The 13,815-nt window shown below is 40.0% G+C and overlaps 1 protein-coding gene across 1 annotated transcript in view; it reads right to left on the bottom strand.

Moving 5' to 3' along the window:
- Window positions 1-13,815, bottom strand: part of LOC137613568 (MAM domain-containing glycosylphosphatidylinositol anchor protein 2-like) — a 156,079-nt gene that overhangs the window by 59,331 nt on the left and 82,933 nt on the right. The window contains exons 7-8 of the mRNA XM_068342896.1: window positions 4,536-4,627; window positions 4,206-4,443 (exon numbers count right to left, since the gene is read on the bottom strand). Of these exons, the coding sequence (XP_068198997.1) occupies window positions 4,206-4,443; window positions 4,536-4,627 (330 nt within the window). The remainder of the gene's footprint in view (window positions 1-4,205; window positions 4,444-4,535; window positions 4,628-13,815) is intronic.

Raw genomic sequence — 13,815 nt, forward strand, 5'->3', positions numbered from 1 at the left:
ATTTTCACACATTGCAGAAGAGCAAGAGTTTTTTTTTCATTTTTGGTATATTTGTAATTTTATTTCATTATAATTGATTGGATATAAATGAAACTGAATTACAAGAACATTAAATATGAAAACTTAGATAAATTAAATGCTTGTACTCACCAAAACAGCTGTTCAAACGGCTTACTTAAACACAAAATCCATTCTCCTTTCTTTCCACTCCGTTAGCTAGAAAAGGTTAGCTGGTTCAGGTTAGCTAGAACAGGTTAGCTAGAACAGATTAGCTCGTTCTAGGATCGGACTCTCGTCTCATTAAAACTTCTCTTCAAATGTGCATCTGTATAGCATCTGCATAGCGCCGCATAGCGAGTATCCAATCACAGGACACGTACATTTCAGGACAATGTGGGCTAGCGAGCAGGTCCTAGAAGACCAGCTCATGATCTGATTGGCTATCACATCTGTCTATTAACTATATGTTCCCGTTTCACAAGTTAGCTGAATTCTGATTGGATAAAACCTCTTTAACCTAACATAGGCCAACACTGACATAGTCTCGACCTATGTTACATATATCCCAATATATAATTATATATTTATACATATATTTGACTATATTTATTAAGGAAAATGCATTAAAATAAAATTAACTTTTATCATAAATATTATCATGATTTCTGGTTATGTTAGACCAGCAGGGAAGGCCTTGCTGGCTCTGATCACACGCCACCACTGAAAAGTAATGCTAAAATGGACCCTTCACGCTATTAATTGATCTGTAAATATTAGATTAATGATCTTTTTTTATTACCTAGTTTATCTCACCTACTAATTCTTAGTTTGATCAACTTACTGTATATTAAGATTTCCTAACAAAATTATTTGTGCTCTATGGAATTTTCTCCTTGAATTCAGTGTTTATTTCTTCTATCGCGGCTAATCTTTTTTTTTTGTTGCAGTGAAGACACTTATTTTGTTGGGAAAAGTTTCAATTCTTTTTAATTTTATATACTGATCTGATCCCTGAAGGGAAATTAAGAGCACAATCTAGTTACTAAATACTTCAAATGCATGCATACATGTTGGTTTGTACAAGCCTCTTCAGCACACACACAGGGGGACCTGTAGGTATGCAGGGGGAGGTGCAGTGGTGGGCTGCCCCTTTGTGGAGTGCCCCAAATGAGCAACTTGTAAAGGGGGATGGCGTCTTGCTCAAGGGCGCCTCGCTCAAGGGCGCCTCGTTCAAGGGCGCCTCGCTCAAGGGCGCCTCGCTCAAGGGCGCATCGGCAGTGCTCTGGAGGCGAGCTGACGCTTCCCACTGTCACGCCACTCCAGGTGTTTTTTTCAGGCGGGAATGGGAATCGAACTGCCGATCTTAGGAACATTGGACGACCCGCTCTACCGCCCCGCTCTACCACTGAGCCATTGCCGCCCCCAATTTAATAGATTTATATGTCAGTGTCAATATCAGTATGATTGTGCAAAAGGGTGATATTAAGGATATTGGAATCCATCTATATATGAAAGTTTTAAAAATGAAAGATGATAAATATACTCTTTTGTAAAAGTGTGCTATAGGCCAGGGCTAAGCCATGCCAATCCTGCAAAAGTCAGCAAACTGAAAGTGTTCAGAATAGGGACACTTTAGGCTCACTCACTTTCCAACCACTTCCCTGCCACTAAATCCTGGCAGACCTGCACGGTAATCTTCTCCAAATGCTTTTATTAAGATTTCTAATTTCCACTCGGGCTTTCTTCCTTCAAGAGCAAAAGCAGCTGAATGAAAGAAGGGCTTATTCCTCCCGCAATGGGTTGCAGGTTTAAGGCAAGGCAGATTCACAACTCGCTTCAATACACAGCAGCCATACTGCACAGGGAAGATGGCAAAGACAGTTTTTTGAGTCAAGGCATAAATCACACTGTAAGAAATGCCACATATTACAGGCCAGGAAAAACCAGGAAAAACAGTACAGTCACATCCAGGAAGAAGCAGCAGGAATTGAACCTGGCAGAAGCAAAATTTATAATATTGCCACCTATGAGAGAAACAGCTTCATGACAATGCAACACTTTCATAAGATTTCATACCTACATATCTGACAATGAAAACTTACAAAGCAATCTATTCCAACCCTTGAGGAAATATTTCATTTCACATGACCGCAATTGAAGCAGTCATTTCTGCAATAATTTTCTCAGTTTGACAGCAGTATTTTTTTTTCCCATTAAAAGGTCTATGTTAATGCATTGGCGTCATCCTGGCACTCCAAAGAAGAGTCTGCACTACTTAAAAGATAATGAGGAAACAATCTTGGCAGGTGTGATTGATCCCACTGTTTTATAGTGCAGGGATTATCAAAGGATTATCTAGAAATAATTATGCGCCGAGGTTGACACTGCTTTCATGTTCATGCTGTGAGTGGCAGGGTGTGTGTGTGTTAGAAAAAACAAGGCAGTGAGAGGAAGTAAGGGCGCCTGAGTGATGATGTGGGTGCATGTGTGTGCATACAGAGGCGAAATAAAGCTCGATAGAAGACCGATTATAAGTCACAAAATATGACAAACCCCAAAAGTCTCTTATCAGTATTGGACTCACGCCGGTGAGTACAAAGCAAAAATCAGATGTCTGCCACTCCAACAGGACCAGCCCATGAGAATCACCAACATGACCTGAAGTCCAACAGTGAGATGGCTGATTAATGCCTCCATGAGAATGGTCTCTTTCTGAGGAACCGCTGACATGCCACGACTGAAAGTACAACAATGCTGTCCAGTAGGCAAGGTGAACTGAAGTGCTTCGTTATTAACATGCTGCACATGTACGGTATATACAAATGTTATTCAGAACAGTGGTGGAAGCAGCCAATTCTATGGGAGGATGATGGATGTTTAGGCTTTGATTAGTCAGACTGATGGAGAAAGCTTCAAAGTGGTTGTAATGCAATGGTGTCAGTAGAATACAATAATTGTCTGCACAAACTACAATAGAAGACAGTGATTCTTGAACATCTTTCAGCCTGGGACAGATTACTGGAATTAAGTCTGGCAGTGAACAACAGTCAGAAGAAAATACATCAGCATGTGTATCCTGTGGAGACGGTCCAGAAAGAAGGCTTAAAGGTTTGGTTCACCCAAATCATATATGCACCAAAAATTACAATACTGTACATAATTGAAAAGAATCTGCTGATGTGTTGAGTTTGAGTTCTTTTTTTTTCACCTGTCAACTGTTGATGCTCATTTGACTTTGAATTGTTTTACCTAAGATGCAAATTAAAACCCATTTTTACAGAGCAGTGGATTATTTTTGAAGAACTTTAATATCAGATTACCTCAAATCAAACTTAAAAAAATGCTACATTTGGTAAGCTCAAAATTCCTATGCAAACTACAGTATTAAAGAGTCCACTTGTATTTTGTATGATCTACATTGTGTGGGTTTTTTTTTCACAACTTATATAATTGTTTTGAGGAAACATGGAACTGTACGTTAATAGGTGGAATTTAGAATACTGTGTAATTTAATATAGAGAATACAGTTGGTCCCTCACTATAAAGCAGGCCACCTTTCGCTGCCTCACAGTTTTGCTGAGTTTTTTAGTTTTGTCTTTTTTTTTTGTACCACATTGTGTTCTTCGTTCTGATTGGCTGTAGACCATTGTTTATCAGTCACATCTGTGCCATGTCTCCTGTACAGTACAGAATGTGTTCAGCTTGCTAACTGTATATAAATCTGTGATTGCTAGCAGTGTGTCTCTGAAGTGTTGTACTAGAGTGCTGTATGTTTTCAAGGTCTGTTGATGAAATGTTCTGCGCTGTAAAAGGCACCAGCAGTAGTACCCAAAAGGCAGAGGAAGATGCTAATCATCGCACAAAAATTTAGACTTCAGGACATGATGAAAGACGGTAGAAGTTATCTTGCCTGATAATAGTTCTTTTTATTTCTAGTATGATAATGGAATCCAAATTACATGTACCGGTAATCTTTTCGTAGGCCATCAAGAACCTGACCTCCAAAGAAGTATTTGAAAAGGCAACCTAATTCTCAATGTTCTACAATAACTACAAAAATGAGTGAAGATTGTTAATAAAATATTAAAATCCCAAGCCTCACCATCCAAGAAACACTGTCAGCGTAGCGACAAACTGTCTGCTTGTTGATTGCGTTGAGGGACGTGTGAAGATGTTTCACTGACAAAAAGGGGTTTGAGGCTCACCAGTAGTGGAGGAGATGTTAACATCGATGCTGATCTCAGGAATGCCCCCTCCCTTCAGCGCAGCCACACATGTGTAAGTGCCGAAATCTGTGAACTTGAGGTCTATGATGTCCAGGTTGGTGGTGCCGGGGGAGATGTCGGGGTCGGTCTGGGTGATGACCATACGCTCCGAGCTCCGTAGGGCACGACCGTTCTTCAGCCAGCTGAAGGTCAGCTCTTCTGGTGGCGTCGCCTCCACCTGGGGCATTGAGTTTGGGGCATTGAGTTTGTCATTTTTTTGATCATTAAATACAAAGTACAATTTTATTAATATGTGTGTGTTTACTTTACCTGACAAGAGATCTTGACCTCACGGCCAATTTGGATGTTGTCATCATTGTGGTAGGGGTCTGGGGTGATCCAGAAGCGCCCCTTTTTCAAAGCTGTGAGAAGATTTATTCAAATCAAAATTACTTTCACAAACATGGCATCCCAAAGGTAGCTTTTTAAAAGAACTTTTTTTCAGTGTTTGTACTCTTAAAATATTCACAGTGTGGGTTGTAAATTCCTGTTGTGCATTTCCACTTCATGTGACTTGTTATTTGTACCAGCTCAGCCTTTACATCATTTGCATATTGTTCAAATGCCAACTGATATAAATGATATGAGCGTGACATTGCGAGCAACATATATTTGGTGCATGACACTTCAGTAATTGGGGTTGTGAAATCACAAGAGTGGTATTAAACCAGACAGCATGGATTTAACTACTGTAACTGTTCTAATGCAACAACAACCAAAGGTTCAGATTTAGATGCCGGTGGAGGTCACATAAAGAAACATGATCCTGTTTGTTTAGACAATTAAAGCTGTGAACCAAAATCTTGTGCATACAAGAGCTACTAAATGAAGGATCCTACTGGAGTAGGTTCACTCACACACATACACTATATATACACACAATCATGAAACACACACACTGTGAAATTGTAGAGATACCTAACAAAATATCCACCATATCTAATCCAATTTGGTTTTGCAAACTCCATTTTCAAAGCATAGCTTCTATAAAAGAAAAAAAGACAATTCCATATTAATGCATGCTGTATTGGTTCCAAACCTTGCACCTCCTGTTCAATTCATCTCTTCAGAAAAAAACCAAAACAAAACAAAAAAACCCTGACGGCTTCATGGAAATCTTTTCATCTGGCAATACCCAAGTGACATTATCATATTCATTTTGGTAAAGGGAAAATGAAAACAAAACCTGTGTGTCAAATTTAAACACAGGAAATTGAATGTGCAAAACACTGAGATGCCAGCCAAGCTGCACACTGAAAGGAGAGACAAGTGACACATGCCTCCGTGACATGATCTTCCTCCTCGCATTTGAAATCAGTGTTGGCAGGCAAAGAATCCTATTTCTGACGCGTGTCAGATACAAATATTGCAATCATATCAACGTTTCCCAATTTCTTACAAATATCAGCAAGAATTTGTGTCACATTGCTCTTGTACCCAAATATTCTCATTCTGAAAGGTGTTACCCAACAATCATCTTGTAAATAATTCAGTCATGCTGCCATAGCAAGGAGTACGGCAATTATAAGAATATTGTCTGCAGTGCATGTCTGTGACCTTTATGGATATGAAGATATTACAAAGCATTATCTCCAACCCACGCATATTCCCCACACAGGCTTAGCTCAGCATCAGAGTCTGCATCTACAGCATTCATTGCAAGATTCAATTTCCTTAAAGTCAACATACACAGTACATGGTTAATGAGATGATATGAAGTCCATGGTGGAAGCCATAAAGTGAGCATATCTGTAAGGAAACACCGTGAGACAGAGTTTTAGTCACATCTTGACAGTTTGAAAAGGCTTTTGTGCAACATCCTCAGCAGAGATGGGAGCTGCTGTGTTTTAAGAAAATAATATCTCTCACACAAGAGTGTATTTCCACACAGCTGCGCCAGTCGCTGTGCTGTTGCAGGTGACAGGGTATAAACATATGGATTACCTGCCTGTTTATTTAAATGTTATTTTTCACCTATGCACTTCTGCAGATCATTTTTACAATTCAGTTTACAACAATGCTATTTTTATCATCTCAACTGCTTGCTCAGCTTTTGTATTCGCTGTCAAATACCCCCCCCCCACACACACACACACTTACCTGCATAATCTTCTTTAATAGTAATCCACTTGCCAACATGATCAAAAGATCTTACCTTGTCTCTGACCTACACTGCTCACAATAGAGGAAATTATAGCATTACTTTGGTCATTAGCGTAGCATCAGGAAGGCATGGATTGTAAGATTGCCTCGGGGGCAAACATTAATCTACAATGTATGTAACGCCGTGCCGATGTCATCAACAGACAACAACAAGATCGGTCCTTGAACAAAATTGGACCCACTTGTGCTGTGTAGAAATACTTAACTGACCACAGCATGTGATGAATCAAACTATAAAGTGCCCCACGGCCCATAAGATCCTATCAGGATACAATGTGGACCATGTTCATTTGGGTTGGGATGGCTGGGCGCTCCGTTAAAGTTCCATTTGTGATGATGTGTTATGTCATGTTGGCCAATAGCAGTAAGGCAACTGTTAATTTCACATTTTTCTGCAACCTGCATTGCATAACGGTGATGGAGGATTTAATATTTCATAGCTTTAACAGGATTTCTACAACTCATAGATTTAACACACACACACACACACACACACACACACACACACACACACACACACACACACACACACACACACACACACACACACACACACACACACACACACACACACACACACACACACACACACACACACACACACACACACAGGCAATAAAGGCAAAGATTTGAACTGATGACTGAAAAAGGGGCGAAAGGATCACAGCTCACATCATACTGCTGCTGCTCATTTTTACATTTTATTTTTGATAACTCAAGCACAGCTAAAATAATTTATAAATTATTATATTAATCAAAAGAGGTTGCCACCAAAAAGCAGACTTAAATTTGCATTTTATTTTCATTTCAAAACCATCAAAGCATCTGACTATCCACCCTTGTGTCTTCTTTAAATTGCATGTTATGACAGGAAATCAATCGTTTCTGTCTTAAATGCGCAACAATAGCTTCCACAAATACTAGCTAAACTTGGAGCAGAAATGTAAGATTAAATCTAAATGCTTACTTTCTGTTTCTACATTCTCCCAGTCTTCTTTCTTCACTGACTCAGCCTTCCCTCGTTTCCGTATGGAGCAGCAGTGCATGCCCAAATAGCCAGTGCTGCATATGCGGACTCATGCATATTTCAGAATTAGTCCCGCCTGCCTCTTCCACATTCAAGCCTCCTTTCCTGCAGTTTTATCCGACCATAAATATTGAATAGTAAGTAGGCATTCCCGTAAATTGACTACATTTGTGTACAAGAGAGATAAGTGGGCATTACTTCCTCTGGTTGGACTAAATTTTGCTGGACAGCTGCGGTGACTAAAATGACCTGTTCCTTTATGCATGGGTGGAAATCTAAAACTGGAGGTTTTCTGGAAGGGACTGTGGTGAATGCATGATGTGAGAGGGGCAGAGTTGAGGATCTTTATCGGATGATTGTGCACTGTCACTCTTCTTCCCCTTTCAGATAACCAATTCATGGCAGAAAAATCACATGGATCTTTAAGGGGGATCCTCAGTAAGAAATAAAAATGCCCCATTTACCCTAAAACTCTATCCTGTAACTGATTGAGTGCGAGGTGATTAGAGTGTAGAGTCAATAATGACTCATTAGACATGTGTATCTGAGAGCCTTTTCAAGCGACCCTGTCCTAATCACAAAGATGATCAAAGCAGGGCATAGAAAAACAAATAGTAAAGCTGCTAAGAGATCCTCCTCACAATTCTTTACAGAGACAGAAGATGTGAGATTGTCCACTTTTTTTTCAGCAGGAAGAAAAAAAATGTAAAACATAAAGATGAAGACCAAAGAAACAGACGTAATCCAGCATATAATTGTTGCTAACAATAGCAATGGCTTTAGGAGATTTATTTCACATCCTCTTTTTCTCCTTTGGCTCTATGGCTTTTCTTTTAAAGTTATGAACCTGACATATTCCTTAAAACTCAGAATACATGAATTGCCTTTACAGGAAAACCCAGCTGCTGAGCACTAGAAAATCAGAAAGCAAAAGAGATTTTGGTGTAAATTGTTTACATCAGTCCCTCACATCAATCCAATAGCACAATGACACAACTTCGATTTGAGCCAACCACTTTGTTACTGTCATTTTAAATGTGACTGTGTCCATCCCTCTAGTTCTCTCGTTCTTTTGTATGTGTACACTCCACCTTCCCATCACCGCAGAGTCCTCAAAGATTCACTAATTTGATCATTCGGTGTCAGCAGGCTCATCGGCCACCACCACCACCACCACCATTAACATCTGGACCTCTAGGGTTGGATATTTACTTCAACTACCAGTTCCATCTTGTTGAAGTAGCTTTCAACAGCCAGTATTGACTAAGATCACAATCATAATGTCAACTGTTCTCGTCTCATCTCTTTGCTGTTCCATTTTTGTACAATGCACTGTTGCATCCGATTTTCATTCTCAGGCTAACACTGCTGCCCCTGTGTTTAGAGTTCAACACTGCATATATGTGGGATTGTACTCACATGTCAGCTGCTAGCTTTGAGTGATAATTCATGTACCGTGATGTGAAACTACATACTCGCTATGTATTTTGATACTCATAACTATAAGCGTTGTGCTATGTGCTAAAACTAAAGCATCATGCAAAACAAATATGTAAGCGCCCACCAGGAAAACAACATTTCACTGCCAGTATCACATGCACTAGAGCATCAAACACAAATCAATGATGCGCAAAGTCATTCTAAATGAATAATTGACGCTTTTCTTTTAACCACCATATGATCAGTCATTGATTGTGGCAACATGCACAACAAGGAAAAACTATCCATCCTCTGGAAACTTTCAGGAACTGTTTTCTACAACTTTACAAGGTACCATCAAGAGAACAAATATATGGTCAGTTGATATATATTGCATTTAAATTCTATGCGTAAACAACATTACTTTTAGCTTGCAGCAAGCCGGTTTGATTCCCCACATCATTCTCTGTAACAGCCTGTGGGAATAATATCTGGCCTTTACATGAAAAGCACAGATAATCATACAAAGAAGAAAGCCCCTGTTTGAGGGCTTCTACAGAGAGCTCATGTCACACGCCTGGATTACAATACCACCTCTGGGGAGCATCTTAGCGGGGCAAAAGTACAGAGCCCCCACATACTGACTTTGACACGCACGCACGTAGGATCATAATTACGAACACAATGGCATGACTTACACACAAATGTAGAGGCAGAGAAAGAAAAGATGTTTGAATGTGCCTCCCTCTCTGCTCTCCCTCCAGTGCATTTCCTTGCCTTTGTTCCCTGGAGAAGAAATGTCTCGCTTTGCTCTCATGTTGAATTACCATTCTTTCTCCCCATCAGTTCATCGGGCCATCTCATTTTTCAGACTTGCCTGTCTGTCTGTGTGTCTGTCTGTCTTTTCGTCTGTCTGACGCAGCAAGCATCACACTGTGCTCTCCATTCTGTCTTGAGAAGAGAATATCAGAGTGTGAATCTGAAGTCAGCTGTTAGAGCCAGATGGATTTTTTTGCCTGCCACTCTGCCTCATCTGCTCCACCCAAGGTTAAACAAAGAGAAGGACATTGGGAATATGGATCACAACAACAGGCGTGTCTCACACATAATGACACCACCTCCTAGACATCATCGTATCATGTTAAAATTATAACTCCATGCATCATTCTGTCAGTTTATTACATAGCATGACCACAAATACTCACCCTTTCTTCAGTGAGAATTGACTTCTAAAGGCTGCACTCAACCTGGAGGCTGACCTATGGCATCCTTCGTATGTGCACACAGCACTGAATACACAAACAAACACCGCGTGCACGCACGTAAACACAGTCTTTAGGGCTGAAGCGACTGTCCTACCTGAGCCAGCTCTGGCAAACCACTCGTTAAATCTGGCATTCATGAATGGAAATATATTCAGCTTTTGACCAGAATTTATTCAAAAACAAATTTGATAAGGGCCATTCACATGTTGATTCCCATGCTGACAGCCAGGGTTTTTACAAAGCTCCTCATGATTGTTTTCTACGCACCAAACAGCAGGGAAGCTCACTCTTAAAAAAAGGATTGCTTATTTTTTGATTCCTAATAAACAACAAATTTCCAATCAGAGTCACAAAGTGCAGATAGTAGTTGCTGTGCTTGTCTTTGTGTTTACGCTTGTGTGCAAGCATGTGGGTGTGTGGAGCTAGCTGCGCCTGTGTCAGCAGGTCGGAGTGATGGATGGCTTGGGTATAAAGGCGTCACACCTGAATTTGTCAGGTGCCTGTGTCCCAAAGGAATCACAAAATAAATAAATAAATATATAAATCCAAGGACAATACTCCGATGTTTGATTTTGAACCTTTTGACGGCTACAGCAGTGCTCATTTCTACACTGCGCAGAGGGAAACATAAAGCTTTCGTGAAAAAAGATGAGAAGTACATGAACATTTGTCAGCTCTTCTGAGTGCCGAGAGACATGAAACTCTGTTTCAACAGTCTTCCAACAGTTCTGTCTCAATTCACCAATTCTGCATTTAACTCATATTTGAGAAGAAAAAAGGAAGGAATACAGGTAACTAGTTTTGTGGCATTGTTGCAGTAGATACATCACAAACAGGTCTGTGTGTGTGTGTGTGTGTGTGTGTGTGTGTGTGTGTGTGTGTGTGTGTGTGTGTGTGTGTGTGTGTGTGTGTGTGTGTGTGTGTGTTGACTACAAAATGAGCACGAGTGGCAAGTTCAACATGTCTTCGGATGCAGGATATTGACCTGCATCTGAAGACATGTTGCAGACACATTATACAGTCCATAAAGAGAATCTTGCCAGTGGGGTGATGTGATGCCAGAAGTCTACTGGGCTTGCTGTGAAGAAGGCCATGGCCTGGAAGGCATTATAGCTGGTGGAACAGCATGGCCAGAGAAACTACCATCTGCTGGGGAGAGATGTGTTTTTTCACACACATGGTTCTCTTTGGCAACAGCAGAGTTGAGAGGGCTTCTCAATGACCGGGCAGGAGCTGAAGGAGCTGAGGCAAGCAGCAACAATGAGGTCACAGGGTGACTGTGTAAAACATTCAGAATGAAGTTGATGTTTTGAAACATTATCAGTTTTTATTCCACTTAAAATTGTTGTATGGTGTACACAAATATCAAATTTCTCCTGAAATGCTTTTAATTCTAATTAGAGGCTGTAGTAGCTCAGTCCGTAGGGGCTCGCTTGGGGACTGGAGGGTGGCCAGTTCTAGAGGAGCACAGACCACAGTGTGGACCAGTGGTTGGAGAGGTGGCAATATGTTCACAGGCACCATGTGGCTGTCCATCACTTCACCACTTTATTACTCAGCGTGTGTATTCAGTGTGTGTGTGTGTGTGTGTGTGTGTGTGTGTGTGTGTGTGTGTGTGTGTGTGTGTGTGTGTGTGTGTGTGTGTGTGTGTGTGTAATATTTGTGTGTCTGCTAAGTGTAAAGAAGAATTTCCCACTGAGGATAAATTAAGGATTCTAATTCTTTATTCAAAATGTGCATTCTTGACTCTATCAGAGAAAGTTTTGTCCATTCAAACTATTCTAAAAATGAAATCAAAAGGTTTCGAAAGACGTGGATGTGACAATGTATTAGACACACACACACACACGCACGCACGCACGCACGCACGCACGCACGCACGCACGCACGCACGCACATACATACGCACGCACGCATGCAAACTTATAGACACAAAAAGAGTAACCAAAGGTCTGCCCGTGCTCTTGCCTCAAGTCAGGCTTATCATCTTTCATTTTGTCTATTCTCTCTACTTCAAAATATCACATCCATTATAAGGATGAGTGTGTGGTAGGGTTTTAGTACAAAGACGATTAAAACAAATAATATTTATGTGATAAAATGATAATTTTCACTAAATCTTACCAATTTGACAGACACTGCATAGGAGACCAAGCTTGATGACGTATCCTAATGTCTCTGCAATTGGATTAATTTAGTCATGGAACACCGCCATATACCGTACACTCAGATGATAGGTAACAAGTAATGACAGTACAAGAATATATTTGGGGGAGGCTACATCCTCCTGTCAACTACAGAGGAAGTTGATTATTTAACTGTAAGAACATTCTGCTAGTCGTCATTATTAAACAAGACAAGTGTAAAGGATCCTTTGAACATAATTATTAGTTTGAAAGATCCGTTTTCCACACACTGAAATGCAAAAAAGAGATAATCAAAGACTTTCTTACACCTGTTTAATTACTAGTTTGGTCACGCATCATAAATCTGCCTGCGTTCTCTGCACTGCCAAAAAAAAAAGCGTGGAAAAACAAAGCAAGGATGACGATCCGTATTTCCTGCTTGTATATTTTCCTACGGACTTGTTTTGTAAAACTAGCATTAGCATGTCTTATTGACATATGGACATGAGTACATCAAGCATACAACATTGTCTATACCACGCTCTACTTTAACGACTGTTATGCTGCTAAATACGCAGTAAATTATAAAGAAAAACATCACGACCTTGATATATTTTTATAAATAATGCAGTTTACTCCCACCCTCATCATCTGGTGCATTTCGATCTCAAACTCGCATTAGTGACAGCTCATTACAGTGAAGAGGCAATCCTCAAAATACAAACAGATGTGCAAGAACTGACGTCTGTCCCAAAATCAAAAAACAAACAAACAAATAAAACAAAAAAACCCAAAAAAACCAGCAAATTGTTATATTTCAGCATTAAAACTTAATTTTGAAACTAGCAATTGGCCTAGAATGTTCCCAGTGAAATTTTGACATTTGAAATTCGGCTTTACTTTGGTGAAGGATATGTGTTCAAGTCCGAGGTAGATTGACATTCATAGTTCTGAGCCAAAGTATGCTCTTGTGAGTTTTGGCTGAGTAGACCTCATTTTTACCGGCTCACCCTATTCATAATTGACTGATAACTAATGAAATATCAATCCCACAACTGCTCTGTCAAGTGTGGCTGTTCATCAATCTCATGTGAATGTTCCCAATTTATTTTCTGCTTTTCTTACTCACCAATTTGCTTTGTCACATATTGATAACTTATTTAGCATCTCCTTATTGAGTTAGCGCCAAGATTTCTTTGGGTTACATTGTTCCCCTAAAACTCACACTTCAAGATGTCTTGTTGGTTAATTTGCTGAGCACCCTACCTTGTATGACTGATTAAAAATCAACAACAATTTACTCAGAAGCACAGTCAGAAAATATTCACTGCTCTGACCAATATTCATTCATCAGCAATGGGTGCTCATCATGAAACAAGAGGGATGTGATTAATTTATGTGTACAGAAACTTAACAAACAGATTTAAACATGAATCGACAATGATTCTTAACCGTCACATGATTAGGGCAGCATTAAGTAATCAATATATTGTAGGCTTCATGTAGGAATGAGCCAAATTAATCCAAGTTCTTGTTTTTTCACGCAGCAC

Source organism: Antennarius striatus, chromosome 19 (assembly GCF_040054535.1).
Source record: "Antennarius striatus isolate MH-2024 chromosome 19, ASM4005453v1, whole genome shotgun sequence".
NCBI classification, from domain to species: Eukaryota; Metazoa; Chordata; class Actinopteri; order Lophiiformes; family Antennariidae; genus Antennarius; species Antennarius striatus.